We start from the raw sequence: 24,809 nt of genomic DNA, 5'->3' as shown, positions 1-24,809 counted from the left end.
AAAAAAAAAAAAAAAAAACACTGATTAGCTAATTGAATAAAGTCCTCCCATCCATCTGCTATGCTCCTTTTTGTATTTTTCTCCATCAAAAATGAGAATAAACGGATTAAACAACTGAAATTCCTGCAGTGCATGCATAGAATAGAACAGATCCATGAGCATTTGGGAATTGAGCAAATTAATGTTGAATCAAGTCTAGGTGACTGAATTTAACCAGCCAAAGTACAAATCAAGCACCAGTGAATGAAAACTAAGAACCTGGCAACTATGTCCCTTCTCTTCCAAGCCCTCTTTACACAAACTCTGATTTCTACAACCCCAAAATGAATGAGAGGAGAGAAAACCAGAAAGCCCATAACTTAATAGTACTGTAGATCGATACAAAAAGTAATGAGACAATTCCATTAACAGATCCTTAAAAAGCTTAAATTTAATTAACGGTCACTTTGCCGACCATGCCAGCTCCTTGGTGAGGAGAGCAGTAGAAAGAGTAGGTTCCTTTCTCGCTGAGGGTAACAGAGTAAGTCTCACCAGGGCCGTTGAGAAGGTCTTCGTCGCTCATGGAGATTTTGGTAGCGTCGACGCCAGATGGGATCCCGTCCTCATCGAAAACCACATTGTGGGGGAACCCAGCATTGTTCTTGAAGACGATCTTCTCTCCTGGGCTGATGCTAAAGCTGTCGGGCACGAACGCCAACGACCCATCATCTCCGCCCAGCAAGATCTCAATTGCCATGGCGTTGCTGGCAAGTATTGCGCTTGCGGCGGTGGCCACAACAGCCACTCCCACTTCTTTCATTGATGCCTTCACACCGGCCACCATGGGGGTACGGGTGGACCCAACCTTGGCGGCGGTGGTGCATCCCATTCTGACAGTTGCTCCGGCCTTTAGGCCGGTGAAAGAGGGGATGGCAACAGCAGCTGAGGTGACACTGGCCATTGTAGTGTTTATTCTACTTTCTAAGGGAGATTAGTTTGTGAAGGTCGTTGGGTGTGGACTGAAGAGAAATCAAAAAGATGGAGAGGAAGGAGAGGAATTTAATCAAGATGAGAAAGGAGAGGGAGCGGTGGATATGGAGCCGTGTGGGTTTGTGGTTTGTGTTGGAGGATTATGGGTGGCTATGGAGTGAGGGGTTATCCGCTGCAGCTTCCTCTTATTGGCTGAGATGGATACCATTGGATTGTCCTACAAATCTATAGAGTGGGAGGCCGTTATCATTTATCATGTGAGGGATTGCACTTTAGCCAGGAATATAATTCATGGGTTAGGTTGGATCTTTACTGATAAATACTGGCTATTAGTGCCATGATTTGTACCGAGTGATGCTATTGGTCCACCTAGTGTAATAGGTGGGACCCATAAACAAATAAAAGTTTGGTCAACCATCTCCCACAAATTTCTTTTCATCTGCCCTAACTTTTTAGTTTCTTCAATTTGAATCAAATCTCCTATGTATTGGAGCATCCACATGTCTCCATTGAACGTGATCGTGCCATCTCAAACGACTTTCTCATAGCTTATCATGTGTATTCATTTCTTACTTTATCTTTCGTAGTTTTCCAATCTTCTATCACAATATCCTCATATTTGTTGCATTGAGTTTATCTATGTAATGTTTTTAGTTGTTCCTCATTCTACATCATACATCATACATCATAAATGATCGTATGATTGTCCTATAACATTTTTCTTGAAGTTCTAAAGGAATACATTAGTCATACTATACTCCGGATGCACCTCTCCACTTTATCTATCATATTTTAATTCTTTATGAAGGTTTTCTGTGTCACTCTCTTTATTTATAATTGAACATAAATACCTAAAATAATCACTTTGCGGACTCTCCCATCAATTCTTACCACCCCATTATAACACTGGAGATATAATCGGGATTTAAGGACTTAACAAGTTCATAATTCATTGGCCTAGCCATTGTATGTATACCCAAAGTCAATCCACACCACAGACCACGCTAGTGACTGGAGTGGAGAATGTTTTCTATTAAGTTTGTCTCGAATTCTTGACCTTTTTTTAAGATTGGCCAGCTTCGACATATTTTGATGGCGACCAGAATGAGAAGTTTTCTGAGATCTGTGATGGAAGCAGAAGTGATCTCGTATGGAGGTGTGGGTTTGACCATATTGATCGTGACCCGATGGGTTGACCCGCGACTTGGAATATATAATGTACTATTGTCATGTTGAGAAATCATTATATTTTTGGGGGATTTTCGAGTTAGGGTTTCAGGGCAAATTTTCTCACCGCTACTTAGGTGTAATCTCTCTTTTGCATGGTGAAACATCTATTCTTCGTTCGAAGACGTAACACACCACCCCGGTGTGTGAACCTCATTAAATCTTTGTGTTGTGCGGATCTATTATCTGTTTATTTCCATATGTTTTGGTGTTTGCTCTAACATCTACCACAAGTATGATGCAATCGGATTTCAGCCCAGACTACTTCAAGTGTCACTCTTTGTGCCAATATGGGTTCAGAATTTGATGGTTGAGGTAAATTCAAATTCAATACATGGTGAATTATATATATATTAAAATCATCCACCACTCCATATGTTTCCTACCCAATGGTCACGATGTAAATCAACAAAATTCCTTTTAACAAAAACCAGTTTCAAAAATTCAGAAAATTTCATAGATCTTTGTCAGTCCATGAATAATTGAGGAAATGAGTATTTTGGTTTAAACAATTCAGGCTTCAAAAATTCAGTCACTGAAATAATTCATATGTACCCTGGGAATTCATTATTCAGCCCACAAAATACAATATCTTTACAATTTTTTTTTTTTTTTTTTTTTTTTTAAACATCAATGTTCAATTCTTAAAATAGTCCAAATCCTACATGTTGCCATTTTTCCATATTTTTGACTGATTTTTCAAAGCGACAAAATGAATCAAACCCAAAATTTACTCCCTCTAAATCAGTCCCAAATCCAAATTTGTTAAAACTATGGTGACCATACCTGTGTTAAACAGTTGAGGAGGGCACCAAACATGACTACCATAACTACTCTTATCCATGGTTTTAAGTATCTCTGATACCGATACGATACCCTCTGATACATATCTTAAATTTAACCGGTCGATACGATACACACCGATACGATACATAGAATTTTTAAAATCCTTTCGTATTGATATATATCCTACAATACATACCGATATGCATCAATATACCACAAATACACATCGATACGATACGATATGCCTCGATACGACTTTATGGAAAATATAAAATTGAGGTAAAATGTACGTTTCGGTATGTATTGGTACGTATCGGTAAGTATCGGTATGTATATATCGACACGTATCGGTGAGTATCGATATATATCGATACGTATCGGTGAGTATCGATACGTATCGGTGAGTATCGGTATGTACTGATACAGTGTGCTACGGTCATATAATGGCCAAGATAGGTAATTTTTCAGAAAAACACGATTTTTTGAAGGGTTTTTGTTCCAAAGTTGCTGTCAGCCATGTTTCTCTCTAACTAAAGTGGAAACCAATGTTGCAAACAAGGATTTTACATTTATGGGACAACTACAAACCTTGAATTCTTAGTATGATACCCTCAATTTAGTGTTTATGCATAATACATGTTATCAATAGCTTTTTTTTAACAAATTCTTTATGCAAAAGTGTTTAAAAAATTGTTTTTTATCCATTTATGTGTGTATCTTTAGCGTATCTTAGTGTATCTCCGATACGATACGATACCCTCCGATACGTATCTTAATTTTGACCAACCGATACAGCGATCGATACCGATACTTTAATCCTTGCTCTTATCTCATTCTGCCTAATCAACCCACCACATGACAGAAGGTGATAATTTGCAGTCAACTTAATAGCCCGTGTAGAGAGCTTCCACTAGGATGCTCACAAGAAACCTTTGGCCCTTTGACAAACCTAAATTGTTCTTTTGAGGATGCAAGATTTTCTCCAAGCAGGCATTATAGACGAGGCTTAAGTGTCTCATATAATGTGCTTTAGATACAATGTATTTTCATCTTCTAAGGTCCCGTTTGATTTTGTTTCTACTACTGAAATAGAAAAAACAGTTTTTTTTTTCGTTTCTGTCCTAAGAAATGATTTTTTGAATTGTAAAAATGTATTTGATTTTTATGTTTCCCAAAACATTTTCAATAGTGTAATATGCAGTTCACGAATGAAGGCATGACATTGGAGTTGCATGTATGCTACGTGGAGATAAGCTTCAGAAGAATGAAGGCAATTCAAAACTATGAACTTCGGACAATCAGGTTAGGGTCACTGCTTGTGGATAGTAAGAAGTTTCAACAATGGGTTGGGATTGGGATAGGTCGAATGAAGTTTTGAGTTTTTCATAATTTTTGTCCCTCTCACTTGTTTCTAAAAAATAGAAAAACAAGTCTCACATGTTTCCCCATTCTTCTTTCTAGACACATAATAGACATAAATTTATATTTCTATTTCAAAAAACAAATGAAATGAAACAGAAAAATCAAACAATTTTTAAAGTATTTTTTCGCATAGGACTGAAAACAAAATCAAACAGGCCCTAGGAATCCTAATCTTGGACCAAGCTGCTTAATACTAAGGAGAGAGCTTGTAAAACCCCATCTCATATTTACTCCCTTTCCGATTTAAAATGCCTTGACACTGTTTCAAGAATCCCATCCAACCACCAAAAAAAAAAAAACCTGATGGATGAAGAGATTCTCTATTCACCTTGGGTGAAAGAAAACTTGGACCTACTGCTAAAGCTTCAAATTCCTCACTTTCATCAACTGCTTTGGCTCACTAAACATATCCTTAAAAAGATATGATTTAGGGGCAATAAATCGTCGTATACCGCCGCTTCTCTCCCCAGAGAAGGAACAAAGGGCCTGGGTCGGATGAGATTGTCCAATCACGATATATGGAAATTAGCATTGCCGCAATGAAGAATTCAGATATCGAGAAGTGAAATAGCAAGAAACTCCAAGCAAAACTCAGTATCCATAACATTTCCTCTAGATTGTTAAGAAATTGCAGAACCTCATAGAAAAAAATAAGAAAAATGGCTTCTAAAGAAATTTCGGCAAAATATTGACGCTAGTTCCAACTCTAAATCCATCACATACCATCAAGGTGTAATGAAACATTTGAGGAACATATTGATTGTGCCACACCAAAGCTTGTGGCACAACGGTTTAGTTGCACTCCTAGTTATTAAATTATTCGAATTAGTTGCGAATTGTTTTATCGAACAGAATTTTACTGAATTTTACAAATAATTTTGTCTGAATCCGAATCAAATAAAAAATTCTCAAACTTTATAAACTTTTTTAAAATTCATGAATAATTTGGCCGAATCGAATTTTATCCGAATTATAACCTAATTTTATCCCATATATCAAAAAAAAAAAAAACTTTATCTTGAATTAGTCAATAAGCCTTTAGAAAATAATGTGATTATTATGCATTTATTATCCTAATGTTACTCTTCTTCTTTTTTTAATAGAAACCGACAAAACCTATCTTTCCTGAGATAATGTCTCACACTTCTAAAAAAAATAAAAAAATCTCACCCCATTTTGGTCTGACTAAGTCTTAACATTGTTATTCTCTCTTTAGTCTTTAAGGTGAACATGTATGGTGGGTGACGTAAATCTAGCTGAATTTGTTCTCAATCCCCCCCTCTCAGTCTCTCTTTCTCTGATTCAATTATTTAAGTAATAAGAAATGAGTTTAGAAAAAAAAAACAGAACTAAACGTAATATTTTTATCTTTAAAATTTAAAATTTTAATTTTTATATCATTTGTATGTTATGTAAATATGACAATTGATAGATGATATGAAACAAGTATTGCAAATATTAAAAATAACATCCGAATTTTTTGTCTACTTTTTATTTTTGTAAACAAATAATTCCCGAATCCAAATTTAAATTTTATTATCTTCACTTTTATCGATATTTTGACTGAATCATTGAATTAATGAAACACATTAATCCGAATAATTCCCGAATCCGAATTTAATAACTATGATTGCACTATTGCAACATGTTTGGTCAACGGTTCAGTTGCACTATTGGATGTTGGAGCATCTTACACTGGTTTGCTCTTTTTATAGATTGTGCTACACCAAAGCATGACTTACGTACAATATTACAAGTGTGTACTATTAAGCATTGGAAAAGATTCTGCTAACTAGAAGTAAAACCAAAAGAGAAACATTAGAAAACTGCTAATCAAACAACCAAAGGTGACTCTGTGATTTCTGGATTCCACCTCCAATAAACCAAAGGTCCCAAACATTATTCCGAGCCATCTACATACCTGACTGGAACAAATATCTGGAACTAATACTTCAATAGTATTGGTTTAATAGTCAATGGGAAGCTCTCCTCAATTTGCAAGCTAAACAAGTATGGACATCTTATGAATGTAGCCCACAAAACTTTATACCCAAAACAACCCTCTCAAAATAGTATAAGCATATTCAAGATTGTCAAAGGGAATATGATGATCAGCTATGCCCCTATATATATCCACCACTTCAGGAAGCAAGCATGTACTACTACCGGTGACTCAAACAGCAAACCTCGTCCTTATGTTGGTAATAACCACATACACAAAATTGTCAAAATGTTACAGTTCATTATTCCCAGGCATTTCTATTTAAATCTTGAATCCACTATACGCCACTCCTTGCTCAATCAAATGCCAGCTTGAGTGTATTTAGTGCTATTCCAAGAAAAATGGTAAAGTCTTTTTTCATTTCTAATGCATCTTAACAGGATCTCCAAGGCCATCAAATAGATGTAAATTCAGCAACCTAAGCATTTAGTTACCAAAATAGCAGAGAGAAAAAGATGAGCTTCTAATAAAAAGTTGACATAATAATCCCCCCCCCCCTTCTATGCTTTGAACCTTGTTTGAAAGTAACACAGTACGGAGACGATATCCTGTTGAGGGATTACATCATAGACAATTCTGTTTTAAGTATATCTCAATCCCTTCAAAGTTTATCTAGGGAACAGTTCATAGGTATGGTGCAATTAACATCAATTTGCAATAAGAGGAACCACAGATAAACTACCCTGTTGTGCATCTAAAGCAAAATTTATAGAAAATGTGGCCTATGTTCAGAATATGGTTGAATTAATTAAACATTAAACTAATAACACGGCAAGAAGGGACTAATATGGCGTAAAATGGCTAGCATCCGAGCAGAAGCTGATTCTACTGGCAAAAAAGGCTGTCTAAAAATCTGAAGACTTAGCCTATCTTTCCAGGACTATGGTTAGTTTTCTTAGCAAATGAAGGGGAAGTACCAACCAATAAACTATTTTTTCTTTTAGGGGAGGGAGTGAGGGACTAGATAAAAATAGATTATATTCTGAATTTCCTTATCAAGGGGGCAAAAAGAAGGTTAAGGTAATCCCTAGAATACGTCGGGGCAAATCCCATACTCATTTCAAATATAACACTAAGACATCTTTAAGTTAATTTTCCACAATGGGTCAACGTGTATTGGATGTAATGGCAAAGGTCCATATACATTTCAGATTTTGTACTAGACTCCATTGAGTAAACTTTCCATAGACGTATGAGTTCTGAAATAATGTGCAAGGTAAAACTGAAATTGAATCTCACTCAATAATCACATCTATCACTTAAACTCCACAAGTTGCAGGGTTCTCGGTGGAAACTAGTTTAAAGAACAAATGAAAACATATATTCTAACCCCCCCCCCCAACCCAAAAAAACTTTTTTTGTGGGTTATTGCATTATTCTTTCTATGATATATGGAATGATTCAAAGTTCAACCACTCCTCCCTAGGATGAAGAATAAAAATACTTAATACTGCCACAAAGTAGAATCCAATACAAGTTATAGAGATCCCAACGTAGCACAACCTCTGCTAATATAAGGACCTGATCCAATTCATATAGCTAAGACACAATAGAAATTTAACCCTTAAGCAAGTCACTCTTGCAGAGCCTCAGGATCAAAGGAAAATATGAACACCATGAACTGAAACAGACTACAACAAACCCATCATCAGTATGAACTGGACTTTTCATACGAACTGATATTTCAATGTTTATATTATTTTATATACAGACTAAATAAGTCATGCTGTTACAAAAGGAAAATAGGAGCCAACAGAACCAACAGATCTAGAAAAGACATGAATGAAATATTTACAGCAGAGATTAAATAGTTTCCAGTGCGGCGAAAGAAAGGCCATGAATGTACAAACCGCATAAATATCCCCTTTCATTTCATAAGATGGGGAAGATATCATCATCACGGTCACCCATGTCCAGAAACTTGAAACCAACATCTCCATGTGGATCTGGGTAACGGAAACTCGGGCCTACATAACACTTCATATCGTGGAACAGATTTAAATTATCGACAAGCTTATGAAATACATTGCATCCACAGCACTACAGAACAACAATAGTGGAACGAGATGAAGTTAGAAAATAGGCATAGTAAACAATGAACGAAAATAAGAGGAAAGGAAAAGCCTTTGTTTGGATAATGAACCTGCACAAAGACGGTCCCATCGGTATAAGCATGGGGATTGATGGCACGAGTTGTCCGTTGACCACAGACGTTGCAGGTGAAGGCCACACGCATTCTCCGACGAGGAGATTTGGTGAAGAGGGACCAAGGGAAGGTCGAGATCTTCTCTGTACCAGATTCGTTTTCAACCCCAGCAGGAACAGAAGGACCTTCCATCCCAGAACCAGTCGTCCAACCCCTGCCGGTCGCTGCACTCAGAACCAAACCCATGGCCGCATCCTACACAGCAGACCCATCATCGATAAGGACAAAATCCCCAATTCTAACAGTTTATCAACCAAGAAAATTTATAGAATATTATACCCTAGAAAGGGGGGAAAGGGAGAAGCGATTCTTGAGAACAGGAACTATGTTCATGTCGTTTGAATTGGACCGGATATCGTCATCGATTTCATCATCTGATTCCAAAAACTAAAAACTGTTAGAAAAACGGAGAAAAAAAAGGAACAATAGAACAAAAGAGAAAAACGAATATTACTTTTGCAGGAAATAGCGAATCGAAGAGGTCTTGTGGTAATGGATAAATTCCGGTTTGGAGAGAAAATTGATAAAGGAGAATAAGAAGAAGAAGAAGGCAAGACCGTCGCAGTAGCACTTAGGGTTTCCATCTCTAGCACTCGCTGTGTCTCTGCAAATTCTCGAGAGGCCAAAGAAGAAGAGTAGCTTTGAAGAGTCGCCCTCAGGGAGATGGTCGCGAGGATCCCTCCGATTCACAGCTGTTCCTGTTCGTCGAATGAGATTGATTTGGGTGGTGGCATTAAAGTTCTAATAAGCCCGATAATAGGAATCATATCTCTATATATAGTCAAGGACTTGAGAGAGTCTAGAAAATGGAAGAGGAAATTAAGGACCACAATCTCAATCTTCTAATTATTCTGAAGAGAGTGGACCAGGCGAATAGTGGACTAATAACACATGGCCACACGGCCACCTCAAAAGACAAGAGAGTAGTCAGGTTCAGTGTATTAGAAAAATTGCAGGACCTCATCCTTAAATCATGATTCACAGCTGTATAGGTTGTATAGGATCTGAGACCAAGGTTTTGATAGCGATACGATATCAATCTAGGATCGGCTGTATTGGTCAGGAATCAGGTTCGGTCAATGTTATTTTTATTTTTCATAAAAATAATTCTTTTTTTTTACAATATCTTAAATTGGCCAGGTATTGGATTGATCTCAGCCGATATCCATTCCTAGAACCATATCTATAGGCTGTATTTACTGAAAAATCTTTTCTTAGGTATTCCAAACACTGCATCCCTTTTCGTTGATTTTGAATCGATCAAAACTTATCCGAATTGCCTGAAATTGGCTAAGATCCTCCAAATTAAAATTAAAATTAGAAAGAAGAGCAAAATTTTTTTATACAATTTTTTTATTCAAAAGATTTATAATCTTATTAAAATTAAAATTAGAAAACTAGATTTCGACTCCATGAGTTACCCGAGTCCAAAAATATATATATAAACCTAGTGAAGAGTTATGAAAGCTATGCTAGGTCCAAGATTTTATTGACTTATATTTTTTTCTGGAATCATGTGAAACTTATCAAGTCATTTTTTTTTTTAAATAAATTGGACCACTACTATTTTTGTTTACAAATTTTTTTTTTCTTTCCTCATTCAGAGAAGGACAAGAAGGAAAATATTTAAAAAAATAATAATAATAATAATAATTTACCCTAATAAACGTTAACTCGATCCACTCACCAGATTTTGAAAAGGACGAATCCAATGGGAAAACCTAATTTTACAACTAAGGTGAAAATAGATGAGCTTTTGTTGATTCTCTAAAGTTATGTTTGGTAGTAAAAAATTTTGAATTTGAGAAAAGAGATAGACACATAAAAAATCATTGTGTAATCATTTTTTATTTTTTATTTTTGTCTTATTATATTTCTTGTATTCTATTCTTTTCTTGATTACCAAACATTGCCTAAAAGAAGAATAAATGGTAAATGAAAGACTAAAGAACATTTATGATCAATTCCAAAATAGATCGTAGAAATCAACATTAATTGGAATTGAGATCCACACTAATACCGAATCAGTGGCATGGTACAAAAAGAGGGTACAATGATAAAAAATAATAATAATAATAATAATAAATAAATAAATCTGGTGTAAGTATCTCTTGAGGGCTAAGAGTTTCAATAAGGACTGATACATAACGGACAGGGTATCGGTTTAAGAACTAGCGATTACCCAATCCGATACCGAGCACTCACTAAGCTTCAAAGATCCGGCTTTTCTGATTTGCTTCAGAAGTCGCTTGGGCTGCCATTGATAAAGACTAGTTGATACTTCTCTAGAGCCCTCAATTGCATGATACATATGGAAATCAGTACACAAGAAAGTCCTCAAAAACACAAGGCCTCTCTATCCTCTATGACAGAGGCTGCTGTTGCTGTCCACTTCAATGACCTGCAATCAAGTTTATGTTCTATTATTAAGGTACAGAGCTTGTGGGGGACAAACAGAGACCTCTTCTGGTTAACCATAGAAAAAACCCAATTGGCTTTAGAAAGATTAGATACCACTTCATGAACTGAACTGTTGGGTACAGCAGCGGCGAGATGCTTGCTCTAGTCTTCAAGTTCAACCAATTGCCTTGTCTTCCTCTATCATTCTTTCCAATCTTTCAAGTGTGTCAAAAATCTGGCTCGTCATTGGATGCGACTCATCCTCAACTCCAAAACTGTGGATCACATTGTCCAGCTCAATATCACTGCATCCAAGTGGCTTCTTAATTTTCTTCAGTCTCATAACCTTTCTCAATCTAGCTGCATCCTCCCACCGACCCGCATCCTCGTACATCTTTGCTAGAATTATGTATCGCCCTGCATTGTCAGGGTCAAGTATAAATAATCTTTCAGCAACCTCTTCCCCCAGTTCTATATTATTATGAATTCTACATGCACCTAGCAAGGCCCCATAGACATCCTTTCCAGCCTCCACAGGCATGTTTTCAATAAATTTGACCGCCTCATCAAGATAACCTGCTCGCCCCAACAAATCCACCATGCAAGCATAATGCTCATCATTCTTTTCAACTGCATAATCTCCCATTTTGTAGAAAAGCTTCCAGGCCTCATCGACCAGCCCCACATGGCTACACGCAGATAACACACTAACAAAACTGATAGCATCTGGTTTTACACCAGCCTCTACCATTCTTGAGAACATGTCAATCGCCTCGTAGGCATGGCCATGCATCCCGTAACACCTTATCATCGCATTCCACACCACGATGTTCCTGTCAGTCAATCTATCGAATAGCTCTCGGGCGGTGTCTAAGCAGCCACAATTTGCATACATCGATATTAAACAACTGCCCAAAGCAGCATCCACATTCATTCCTGTCTTTATTATGTAAGAATGAATCCAAATTCCTCCTTGGATAGAAGCTGCTTGGGCACAAGCTGGGAGTGCACTAACAAGAGTAGCGTGATCAGGCATGCCAACCGTATCATCCTGCAACAATTGGTGGAGAATGACTAGAGCTTCGTTGGCAGTTCCATTCTGCATAAAACCAGAAATCATAGAATTCCAACTCACAAGATCCCTATTCTGAATCTCATCAAAAACTCTCCGAGACTTTTCGATTTCTTTGCACTTGGCATAAAATGCAACTAACGCATTTCCCACAAACAAATCCGACTCCAAACCAACCTTGACAACATGACCATGGATAACCCCACCCTTCTTTCCATCTCCTAATGCAGCACAAGCCTTAAGCACAAAAGGAAATGTGTATCGATTTGTATATATTCCTCTCCTACGCATCTGACCATACATATTCACAGCTTCCACAAACGGGCCTGAATGGGCATAGCCCTGGATGACCACATTCCACAGAAGAATATCTCTTTCAGACACTTGATCAAACACTTTCCTTGCATCATCCATACTCAACTCACCAAGCTCTGCATACTGACTCACGAGCTTTGCCGCCAGAAAGGGGTTCTGCTCGTAACCACCAGTGACTATCTGAGCGTGTATAGCTTTAAGGCCTTTGGTCCCTCCATAACGTTGTAACAAACGACTGTACTCATACGAGTCCCTGAAGGGCTCCTTCCATCTCTTCACTTTACAAAAGAATCTCATAGGTGACCCTAGACGTGAGTATGCCAGAAATCCAGCTTGTAAACCCAAACACTTCATCGACAGAAGACCCATACAGATGATCTTAGACCTTCAGAGGGTTAAGCTCGAGAACCCCATTTGGAAGTGAAAAGGATTGGGGAAAAGAGGGTTTTCTTGGGCGAGGGTGGAGATGGGGCGCTTGGGCGTGGGAGAGAAATTATGGATTCTAGTTCTAACATCCCAAATTTTATATACATAACCAATAGCCCAAATTCGGACTGTAACTTTCTTGAAAGAAATTGGAATGTATTCATCCAAGAAAAAGGGGGGAAAATGTGATAATAAACAAATAACTATAAAATTATAACAGAGCTCACAGCCAAGTACTAAAGATTGAATTTATTCCTTTCCCTTCCCGGGATTATGTACAATATCCATCGTTCTTCCACCAATAATTAAACCCAAAACATCAGTTAACTACAGTCTCCATTGCCGGCATCATTGGAGGAATCTTCAGTGTCATCATTATCATCTGAGGAGCTGTCACGGTTGCTATTAAATGACATTACAAGGTCTAGCAATTCCCTGCTTGGCTCACTATCCTCTTCAACAGAATTTGGACTTGATCTGAGACTTTGCAATGATAAGATCTGAAACATCAGCTCCTTGGGATATGATATCCTATACAGCAAGTGCCTTCTCTGATGTTTCAACTGGGTACAACATCCACACAATCATCATCAATATCGTCGTCGTCGTCGTTGTCATCATCATCATCATCATCATCATCGTCGTCATCGTCATTGTCATTGTCATCGTCATCATCATCATGTTCATCATCATCGTCGTCATCATCAGCAACAAAATCATCATCATTGTCTTCATAATAAATGGGGAAGAAGCAAGTAATTCGACCAGTATTCTGAACCTTAGCAACAAGCCAACAACAGCAGAGAAATTAGAACTTCCTCTGCTGCCCATCAAGGCTTTTATACCAGACTATGGCACTTGCAGAGGGGGGAGGAAAACACACTTAATAGGTCTGCTAGTTCTGTCATCCTATTTGTCCCGTCTCTAATGTGTGGATCACAAAACTCAACATTTTACAGTCCCAAAGAATGCAAGAGAATCATTAATGTCAACCAAAGGCCCCATGCAATACGAATTAAACAGTATGCATCAACTAACAGTTTCACAATTGCATACAGCAATGATGTTTTATGGACAGCAGTAAGTGCCTGCATCCTCAAGACTAGATTTACCCACACTCGGATAGACCACTAAAAATACAAACATTTTCCCAATAAAAAATAAACAAAGGAAAAAATAAGTACTAAATGAAAGTAAGTTCAAAAGGTGAGCCATAAACCTTCTACTAGTAAAAAAAAGTATTAGCATATATTATTTTTAACAAGTTAAAATAATAAAAGTGATCACAAGTCACAAATCAAATAAGGAGTCCGGAAAGAAAAACAGAAATTAACTAATCACAGAGGTAGTCACAGCCTAAAATTAGTCTAAGAAACATTGTAGAAGCTAATTGACATCCCACGGAAAGTACAGAGTAATGCTATTATAACCGGCAGCCAGATCTTCATATTGATACCTAAGCCAAAAAGCGTACCCTTTATGATGATGGTAATCATCCAATCAAAAGTGTCCATTTTGATAGTCTGAAAAGACAATGGTTCAGGTAAAACATCAAATTGGATGACTAAGGTCATCTAAGAAGAATATTTTTGGTAAGAGACCAGGTCCATGGTTGTTATCAGGTCAAAATGTACACAAAACTAGGGAGCAACTACATTAAAACATACCACCAACTGACCACCATTAAAATGTACCCATGAATAACTAAATTCCACAAAATATTTGTAACGCAACCACACAAACACACTGAAAAAGGGCGTCACAAAGAAACAAAGTTTTGAGCTGCCCCACGTTCAAGATTCAACACAGAATACCATAAGCCATGTCTCAGTGTAAGCTCTACATTCTTTTAAAATAAAAAGGCATACCTGTTCAAGGTTCACCGGCAGGGAAGCTTTCTCAGAGGCCTTGGGAATCCATATTTTGACATCATTCTCAATGCCACTACTAGCGAGAAAGGTGGCATGAGGGTGTGGATCAATACAGTTAACGACATGCTTGTCTGCTTCCATTGCACGCATAACTTGCCCACCTTTCTTGTTCCAAATAAAGATACGACCACAGTCTGATCCACTCACCACATACTCACATTTGGGGCCAAAGAAACCAACACCCTTCACCGTTTCGCCATTCATATGCCCAGTATAAACTTGGGGCATAGATCTCTTATCAGAATACTGGGTAGATGCAGATGATATGGAGACTGGATCAGATTCTGTTCTAGTGGCTTCACAATCCCCAGAAGATGATGATAATGATGATTCAATTGGATTGGGTCCCAGTCCCATATCCCTCGTGAAAAGATAGATCTGCTCATCCTTGTAAGACACAAGAAGCTCACTCTGATATGAGAAGGATAAGCCTGTTATTTCCGCCTCCATATCACCGATCAGATGTGAGGGGCAGAAGGAATTCACAGGTTGACCAAAATCAGTACATCCATCCCACTTGTATCTGCGGATGTCATAAAGCCTAGCATATTCATCAGAGCCCCCAACAGCAAAGAAATTTGGATTTCTTGGATCTATTGTGATTGTGTTTAGACGAACAATGCCGTATCTTGATTTATCACGGAAAGATTTGCATGCGAAGAGCTTAGTAGCAATTCCAGTTCTCAGATCAAACTGTGAGAAATCTAGTTTCAGGGTTACATGGATTATGAGAAAATAGAGGAAATCTAAGTCACAATTTGAGGCTGATAATCCAGGAAGGTACACTGACAACATGATAAAAATGAAAGAACATGCATGTTGTCAGTTACCGTACAACCAAGAATCTAATATCAAAAGCCAAGAAACAACCCAATCTTAGGCTACTCACCTCCCACCTTTTATTTTATTTTGCGAATTAAGAGAACACAATGATTTTTTTTTTCTTTAGGAGGTGATGGGTCCCAGCAAGTCTTCATATTAAGAGATCTTCTTGCTGGGCCCATCAGATGGTTGGAGTGTCACACCTAACATCTATGCCTAATAGATTTCCTCCACAGAGATCAAAAAAGAACCAACAAGCAAAGGGTTAGAGAGAATGATAGATCACAACTCACATGCTGGACCAACCCATCTTCGCCACAGGTGTAAAATATGTGAGGGCTTCCAGGCTCAATAGACAACTTATGAGCACTTCCCTGATGCTTCCCGACCATTACTGTCTCCACCTTTCCATCTTCAAGGATCTTAGAATGCCTTACCTTAAATTTGACAAGGATGAAAAGACATTCTCATTAGGAATCCAGTCTGCAAGCTCAAAAAATGTTGCAAAACCATAAGTTTCTAAAGCTATGTCAAATTAGAATTTTTCATGAAGGATACCACCCAGACAACATTGCTGGGACTTGAGGCTATAGTACCAGTGAGCTACACATGCACTTAGACGTGCATAGTACAGGTGGTCAACTGAGATCTAGCCCAATACCATTCAAGTTGAAGTACTCTCCACACTTCAGAACATTCTGAGATACTGATTAGTGATACAATTTATGATCCATACGATGGAGAGTTGGGATAAAATAAAACTATAAAAGCGAATGGTTCTTGGTTCTAGGCTAAGAAGTCTCCTATGTGCAATCCACCACGAAAAGTAGGGCTTAGAACTGCACCATGGGTGCAAGATAAATCCGAAAAAGGTTGGATGGAATTTACTATCTTGCAGTTCTGAATTGAGAATCCTCCCTAAGCCAAAAATTTACCTGCCCATCAGCAGCACATGAGACAATGTTACGATCATCCGTGAATGGCATAATCTTTGCTTGGAAAACATTGTTAGTGTGCCCCGAGTGGAAAGAAAGTTTGACAAGTCCAGCTTCCCAATCCCACAGCTTAATCATCCGATCATCTGAGCCTGACACAAGAATGTCACCTACAGCATTAAAACTGACAGTGTTCACACAACCTCTGTGCTTTCCCAGCTTTTTGTAGAGATCGAGTTGCAGCACAAGATTCTGTATCAAGAAAGGATCATCAGAAGTTAAGAACAGTAGTTCAGAAACTAAGAATCACAGATGAATTTAGGGTATTGGTACCAAATAACTAAAAAAGTTTATGCAGCTAGATATTTTCTGGCCGATGAGTACTTTTAGAGTATCAACAATAACAATGAAGATCCAAGTTCTGAGGAATTTGTTCACCCAATTATGAAAAGAATGTTCAGCAAAAGCATTTGAAAAACTTTAATCTTAGCTTATAACCTATAAATAAGCAGTATGTGAGTGCATTTGGTTTTCCATTGCATCGGACTGCATACACCATATGTAACTTGTTCCTGGGCATCAACCATTATACCCACAATGATTGACCATACAATTGAGTCTTCACCAAAAATGGATTCATTCTCATTCATAACTAAACAGGAACATCTTTATCTCAAACAGACCTAGAATGACTCATTTCTCTTACCTTTTTTATGGGTCATTTCTCTTTCCATTTCTAATAACTAATAAGTGTACTCTGATATGAGTCCATTCAGAAGCAATACCTCATGCACATGAATGTTTGGAAACTCAAATAAAATGATTTCATTCCAAGTGGAAACAAAAACAGCCTTAATAATCTTTTTCCATTTTCTTTCAGAATTCTAGCTTTTGGTATGCAACTTCCGAGAACATGAACAAACCAAGTAAGATTTGGACTGCAAATAACATGCTCTTAAACATCAAAATTTTTTAGATATTTTATTGATGCAAAAATCAGAGACATACATGAAGGAAAGAGAGCTGAAATTCCAGAAAGAAGAAAAAATAAAATATTCTACATCTCATAGAGGGATACTATCCCAGTAGAAAGACTAAGAGATTTTTCCATTTATGATGTGTTGGATTTTCCGAATTCCTGCCATCCCTCTAGGCTTTAAATACAAACCCTCCATAAGGAGACTCACCTACTAGATTGTAATTTTTCCCCAAAAGGCCACATTTGTAGGTGGACCATTAAGAGTGCTGGCAATTTCCAGAAGGGAAACAATTTTAAGAATTAACTTTTGCATATCAAAATACTACAAGGATACCAAAATCAATAAAAGGTGGCGTTATGAAGGTGGAACCGGGGGGAAACCCAAATGTTCCATATTCCAGTATAATAGAAGATTTCTGAAGTGATGTCCCTCTTGTCGAAGGCCAAGCCCACGATAATTTCATAATACTCTTCACAGTAAGTCAGGTAGGGAATGTAATCTAGGTACTGATTTCGAGGATTACAACAGTACCAGAGGATCGAAGACAGAGAGATACATGATTAGTTTTTGAATGGAAAATCATAGATCAAAATCCAACAATCAGATGGATCTGAAACTCAGGTCGATTTCTCCCATTAGTGAAGGAAACCCTTGCTGACGGGTAGATCTGTTTCAATGAAGCATTCCTATCGTCACTAGGAAAGGGGCAAAACAGTCAAAATAATATTTTTAGGAAAGAATCCCTAGTTTTTAACAACAATTGCCTAGCACAGTTGGTGAGCTGTGGTATGCAAAAAACCCATGCTCACTAGGAGGTCTCGAGTTCAAGTCTCCTAGCTGATACCTACTTCCCTCCCTACCTGTCAAAAAAAAAAGATTTTTAAGAAAGATCAAATTGCAAAAATTAATCACGATGCTAAATTAAAGTTAATGTTATTAAATTCAGAAGAATCAGATCAACAATAACAGGTGTTGATTCCAGCGAATTGACAACCTAGAAGCAATCCTACATGGAATAGGACTGTATCCACTACTTGGACGAATCTCATATTGGAAACACGAAATGATAGAGAAAATTCTCAATCGGAGAATTCTGTAAACAGAATTGTTATCAGCATCATTAAACTCCCACAATCAAGTATTCCTAGTATCAATATGACTGTTCTAATATGCCAACAGAATAAGTAATTAATATAGGTTTTGATAGTCGACAGTACAGAGAAGATGAAACCGAAATCAGAACATGAATCAGAGTGGAGATTCACCTTCTAAATCAGCAATCCTAGTAGTGATAGGACTGAGAAATTACAGGCATCAACAATGGCATAATTACAGAAAACAAAATAATAGAACAGTATGTTAAGAAGAGTCGAAGAAAGAAGAGAGAATAGAGAATAGGCACCTGGGCTTCTCACCGCAAGGTTGGAACCTCTCCAATCCCAGAGCTTCTCACTCCTCACGGAGCTCACAGTAGCATAGTTTTTCAACAGCAAAAGGCAACAGCTAAATTCTCATTAATCAAATTCGTGTACCAGGTTGTAGCCCCTTACAAGTTTGTACAGAAAACTCAAAAATATTCTCAAACACTAAAAAGGAAATGCCTAATCCAATCCCCAACTAATAAGGTAACATAAACTGACTAGGAAACTAAATAATGTAAAAATTGACTCAAAAAATGACACTATTTAAACTAATGAAGAAAATCCTGTTTTCCTACCGATTTGGGAGTTGCTGTTTTACTAATATCAGTACCAGTTGTAGTGTTTGGGATCATTAATTAGACCCTACTGGGGTTGGATACCTTGTATTCAGCCTTACATTATAGCTAAGCTTCTGTTCTTGTTAGTTAGCTTTAGATGGGATATCTCAAAAGAGCCAGTAGAAGGAGAGAGGATGATTTGGCTGATATAGAAGGAGATCCTGTCTATGATGACGATGGTGGTGATGAACACGAAGAGGGAGAACTAGAAGCCGACATGGGCAAATCATTGTGGATATTAAATGAATCATTGTTGTCGGAGTGCCTCCAGCCACGTCCACTGGTGACATTGGTGGATGGGGGCTTTGGTCATTCACATGCCTCACTAAGGCAAGCTAAATTATTTTCTTCCAACCATCCCATACGAACAACTTGCCCAGTGGATGATATTGCCAAAGGTGAAGGCAGTTCATTCTTCCCACACATACGTAATGGAATTAACTTCTGGTGCTTTCCTTTCTTTTCAAGGAGGACCTTGGTGCAACGGTAAGGTTTCTCCATTGTGACCAAGTGATCACGGGTTAGAGTCAGGAATTAGCCTCAGCCTCTCCACGAAGCAAGGGTAAAGTTGCGTACATTATGACTCTCCCCAGATCCCACAATGGCGGGAGCCTCATGCACTGGGTATTCCCTTTTGTTTTCCTTCCTTTTTCTGCATTCTTTCTATTTTCTATCATGTTATGTTGGTTTCTTAAATTGTGTAGTATAGCCTACATTGGCTCTATAATTCCGAACAGATACCAGAACATGATGTCCTGATCCCTTCATTGTCTGATCTTTATAACACCAAATCCCTAGCAATGCATTATAACACCGACATATCAATCTTGCACTAGTCCATCAAATGCCCAAAAGTAATGGGACATCAACAGCCATTTGCTCTCATTTCTCATTTCTCGAAACAACTTATCAACTATCAGTGAATTGTGTGTTTATCACTTACTCCTAAAACAGATGCCAACTCATCAACTAAACATACACTGAAAGCTGTTCCTTCTACAATTTTAGTCCTTATGAAAGGAAAGGAACAGCGGGATCTTTGATGAGAAATATAACATCGTATTCCCAGCGGTGAAAAGGGCTAATTTTTTTCCCCTTTTCTTAGTCACCCTCTTGGGCTTGAATTTGGATTTTGGACATAATTTCTTTTAGAAACCTAAGCACTAAATCCGGACATCTGTCCTTCATAACAAAGTACAAAGTACAAACATACAGATATTCAAAATAAGCACCAAAAAAATGATACACGATCAATTCAACCACAATAACAACAACTCAGCCTTATCCCAACTAAATGGGGTCAATGAAAGACATGATTTCAGTATCATAGAAAGTTATAAACAAATCAAACCCTATATCAAATAGGTGAGAATATTGAAATAAACAGGTGGAGTTGGATAAATCCAAGAGATTATACCTCAGAGGCCCCGGCAGTGTGAGTAAAGGCCCGTGGCGATAGCTCGCCGACCTCTCTCTGGTAAAGCCGTAGGACTTCCTTCTCAGAGGTTATCCTCGCCCTCTTCCCTAACATACTCATTTTTTCTCTATAGCGAACTAACGATCGAATTCGAAGTGTTGTTGGATGATTGATGGATTGATTAATTGCGATGGATCGCTTGAACAATAATAAATGCCGAAATCTTGAAACGGTAACCCTCCCTTTTTGAGCTTTTGGTGAATCTGTAAATGCTGAAAAATAATCGAGGATATCGCTCATGCAGAAGTCATGGAGGACAGGGATTCGTTGCAGCGAATATGGGAACAAGGAAAGCAAGGTAGATTTCTGGGAGCTTTCACCATTGCCTGTCTCTTGGCCTCTCTCTGCACCCCATGCTTTCTTCTCTCTCCACTCTCTAGACGTTACTCTTTCATCGGTGTCGAACTCTCGAAGTCTCACACTCACCCCATCTCCCTCTCTCTACTCTCTAGACTCCAGAGAGGCGACCGGGAATACAAAACAGGAATGGCACGGTGCATCAACCGTTTCCAAAACCGACCCGGCCGCTGCCCGACTCGATACTGTTTGGCGTTTGTTCCAGTCTCCATCTTGGCTCCTACGTGGATCGTTTGTCTAGCCCTTTTTGGCCACCAGCACAAAAAATATATATAACATTCTTAACTCATGCACCAGTATAATTCCAATAAGACCACACATATATGCATAAGTTTTTTTATCTCATAGGAGATGATTGTGGTGGTGTCGCGCTCTGAAGTGTCTGGGGCTAGGCACATGATCATGCAATCTTCTTTTTCTTAGAAACTTCAATAATGATAAATTACACAAAGGCGTATATAGATGTATTTGTTTTGTTACGTGAAAGAATGATGTGGTAATTATTACCATAGACATCTAGGAAGTCATTAAATTGATTGTCTAATTTGAGCTCCAAATTCAATCATTACTTTGTCATCCATTAGCATTCCCTCGCGTATCTATACCTCTCTTAATCATTTTGGAATATTATTTACTTTCATTAGGTCAAACCTTGTTATACGAGAAACGAGACCTTGGGGAATTGCACCTTGTTCCAATGCCCTTTCTCTGTCTCTCTCCTTTGCGTGTATGAGTCATTTCATACGAGGAGAAAAGAGAGAGAGAGGGCATTGGTGGAAGATGCATTCCCTCACATAAAACATTATTCTTTGTTTTTTTTTTTCAATGTTCCTTGGTTTTTATTTTCATTTATATTCATGATATGACAAATTTGTATTAACGGTTGATAGCTTAGACCTTAGCCCTACCTTTGTTATTATTAATGTAAATTTGTTTTTATAAGTATATTATTTGATACGACAAATAGTTATTTGAACTTAAATAGTGGTCTGTCCAACAACAAAAAAAAGCAAAAAATAGTGTTGTGTGAGCGAGAGAAAGATCTTCATTAACAAAAAAAAGTGAGAGAGAAAGATTAATTTGGATACCAACTTTAGCTTCTTTTTTTTTAGTTTATTAGATAGGAGGTCAACGTGGGCTCGACAGGACTACTAGGCTTTCTTCTACCAAAGCCTAATCGGTCTAATGGTGCATTGAGTTGCTATTCACATATACTTCTAGCTCGAGTTGTGGGTTGTATTTTTAGTATTTAATGCAGATTTGTGTATTCAAGTTATTACTTTTGTACTTAGAGGGGGTTATCAAGAATTCATTATCTCAATCTCTTCTCATAAAAGTAGGTTGGGTGACGAAATATCTTAATAGTGAACATAATGCATGTAAGATGCTTTGGCTTAATCGATCTATATGGTATGTTAGGTAGACAATCAATACATTATTATAGTTTGTCTTTATAAGATTGTGGTTGATTTGTAGTGGCGTGCTAAGTTGACAGCCAACATTTATTATAGTTAGCCATAACCCGTCAATTTTTTGCATGGATTATTGCGCTCATCCTTGATTGGAATTCTTGTGTAATTGATCCCATTAAGTTGGGACAAGATTTTGAATTTTGTTATTGTTGACTTTATGTTAGTATCTCTCATTATTATTTTTATCTTCTTTTTCTTATTGTTGAAATTGTATTTGAGTACCATGTGCGTGTGGAAATCACCTAGTAAACCAAAATGGTATTAATAATGTAACAAAGTATAGATGGGATTTTTCAAACCACACTAATCCTTTATCCAAAACAAGTTAAGATGTCACTATTTTGTCTATTTTGAATGAGTACCCTATCGTCAACTGGATTGGTAGTCTAGTGGAAAAAAGTCATTGCCCTATCATTAGTTGTGTCGGTTGATTGTAGGTTCAAGTCAATATATCTCATTATTGCTCATTGGTCATATAGAAGCGCTGCTTGTCTTATGGGGGATACCCACCAATGGATGGACAAAGATTTTGAGATTGAGATAAGGTTAATCACATCAATCGAGTTGACACAATATAGGCTAAGGCTAATCCCAATTGTCTTACTGATCTCCCTTTGATCCCTTGGTTGAAAGAGATTTATTAGTAGCCATTGACGGATATAAAATAAATGCTTACTATTATAGAGCAAGGACGGTCACCGATCCCATTTAACTAGAATATTGCTATGTTGTTGTTTAAGGAAAGTAAGTGCTTTTATTTTTTATTTTTGTCAATTAAATCCCATTTTATTTGAGGAATCATATCATATCAAGTGTGCCAGTATGCTCATTGTGCATCCAATGATTAGATGTGCGTGTCCAAGTATTGCCAATCGTCCGATGCACATTAATAGTAAGCATTTAGGGTTCGTTTGATTTTGTTTCTCCAGTTTATGTGTCTAGAAATAGCATAAACGGTTTTTTTTTTTTCATTTTTGTACTAAGAAACAATTTTTGAAATTGCAAAAATAGTACTTGATTTTTCTGTTTTTCAAAATGTCTTCAACAGTGTAGTCGAGTTCAAGACATGAGTGAAGGCACGACGTTGTAGGTATGTGATAAGCACAATAATGCATGAAATCTTATGGATATATGTGTACATTTTACCCCACTTTTGATAGTATTACTTTTATTTTTATTTTTATTTTTTTTAGTTTCAAAGTCTATAATAAAAAGTGCTTAAAGTTAATCAATAACGGGTCCAAGCTTGAACTAACTTGTCAAAGGTATGACCCACTCATTGGTATCACATCCTCTCTCCTATAAAATCCTGAAGATTATTTTCTCTCATTGCCACCTCACAATATCTTGAAGATGTTATGCAGAGATTTATTTCTGATTTAGTCAAGACCGTAATATATTTGTTAATATTGCAATGAATGAATAGAATTTGTTAATTTTGGAAACAGATTATTTATTTCATCATACAATATCTCAGATAATAAAGATTTTTACAAATATTTAATTTAATTTATTTTTATTTTTCTTAAATAAGACTTGTAGAATGAAGGATGCAAGACCAAAGCCCTATAAAAGCCCTTACTCCCCCATCCTAGAAGGATTATTCCCCTAAGTTTATTTTATAGTTTATGTTTAGTTCACTTCTCTCTCTCCCTCTCTCATTCTCTTTAGTTTTATTTATTATATATTTGTGCTTTAATCACTTTTTGTAATAGTATTTTATTTCAATTAATGCAAACACTCTATTATTTTTATTCAACTTTTTATGTTTATGATTTATGCAATTGCGTCGTAATTTTTTTAAGTTATAGTTCTTGGCTTAGATCTAGGTAGGGGTGTCAATTCCTAAACCGAACCGGTAAAACCGGTCGGACCGAACCGATAACAACCCGGACCGAACCGAACCGAAGCCTTATTGGTTCGGTTCGGTTTCGAGTATTGTAACCCCAAAACCAAACCGAACCGCACCGAAAATCGGATGAACCCGAAACCGGCTCAAAACCCGGACCGAAACCGAAACCAAACCGGTAAGAAACCGAAACACTCCAAAATTCATTAAAAAAATCAAAATTTGAATAGTTTTGTATACATTTGTATGGAAAATCGAATCCAAACTAGACCAAAAACCAAAACCAACCCGGTTACAAATCGATTTAAGAAACCAAAGTTCAACAATTCATCATTTGGTTGTTTCCTAATGGCTCCATACCGGTTTAAAAACCGATCCAAACCGAAATGAACCTAATAAATC

At 37.3% G+C, this 24,809-nt stretch overlaps 4 protein-coding genes across 6 annotated transcripts; all 4 read right to left on the bottom strand.

The window, feature by feature from the left end:
* Positions 1 to 161: 161 nt before the first annotated feature.
* On the bottom strand, positions 162 to 1,080 carry LOC122083315 (plastocyanin B'/B''). The gene has a single exon (XM_042651072.1). It carries the CDS (start codon positions 938 to 940, stop codon positions 431 to 433), a length of 510 nt encoding a protein of 169 aa, XP_042507006.1. The 5' UTR covers positions 941 to 1,080; the 3' UTR covers positions 162 to 430.
* A 6,974-nt stretch (positions 1,081 to 8,054) lies between these two features.
* On the bottom strand, positions 8,055 to 9,461 carry LOC122083609. The gene is made up of 4 exons (XM_042651471.1): positions 9,067 to 9,461; positions 8,892 to 8,986; positions 8,550 to 8,807; positions 8,055 to 8,446 (listed from the first exon to the last, which is right to left on the bottom strand). The coding sequence occupies exons 1-4, from the start codon at positions 9,194 to 9,196 to the stop codon at positions 8,279 to 8,281; spliced, it is 651 nt and encodes a 216-aa protein (XP_042507405.1). The 5' UTR covers positions 9,197 to 9,461; the 3' UTR covers positions 8,055 to 8,278.
* A 1,125-nt stretch (positions 9,462 to 10,586) lies between these two features.
* Positions 10,587 to 12,886, bottom strand: LOC122084400 (pentatricopeptide repeat-containing protein At3g46790, chloroplastic-like). Its single transcript, XM_042652623.1, has 2 exons — positions 11,127 to 12,886; positions 10,587 to 11,013 (listed from the first exon to the last, which is right to left on the bottom strand). The coding sequence occupies exon 1, from the start codon at positions 12,766 to 12,768 to the stop codon at positions 11,188 to 11,190; it is 1,581 nt and encodes a 526-aa protein (XP_042508557.1). The 5' UTR covers positions 12,769 to 12,886; the 3' UTR covers positions 10,587 to 11,013; positions 11,127 to 11,187.
* A 125-nt stretch (positions 12,887 to 13,011) lies between these two features.
* LOC122084399 (DDB1- and CUL4-associated factor 8-like) lies at positions 13,012 to 21,190 on the bottom strand. Of its 3 annotated transcripts, none has more exons than XM_042652620.1 (5): positions 20,670 to 21,190; positions 16,514 to 16,765; positions 15,872 to 16,015; positions 14,694 to 15,449; positions 13,012 to 13,388 (listed from the first exon to the last, which is right to left on the bottom strand). In XM_042652620.1, the coding sequence occupies exons 1-5, from the start codon at positions 20,967 to 20,969 to the stop codon at positions 13,149 to 13,151; spliced, it is 1,692 nt and encodes a 563-aa protein (XP_042508554.1). In that variant the 5' UTR covers positions 20,970 to 21,190; the 3' UTR covers positions 13,012 to 13,148. The 3 variants fall into 3 exon arrangements, with proteins under 3 accessions (XP_042508554.1, XP_042508555.1, XP_042508556.1); XM_042652621.1 differs by having other exon boundaries at positions 13,253 to 13,603; XM_042652622.1 differs by having other exon boundaries at positions 13,253 to 13,597.
* Positions 21,191 to 24,809: the final 3,619 nt, after the last annotated feature.

This window comes from Macadamia integrifolia, chromosome 7 (assembly GCF_013358625.1).
Source record: "Macadamia integrifolia cultivar HAES 741 chromosome 7, SCU_Mint_v3, whole genome shotgun sequence".
NCBI classification, from domain to species: Eukaryota; Viridiplantae; Streptophyta; class Magnoliopsida; order Proteales; family Proteaceae; genus Macadamia; species Macadamia integrifolia.
Note: the sequence above shows the minus strand (reverse complement) of the source record. Positions and strands in the feature narration are given on the sequence as shown.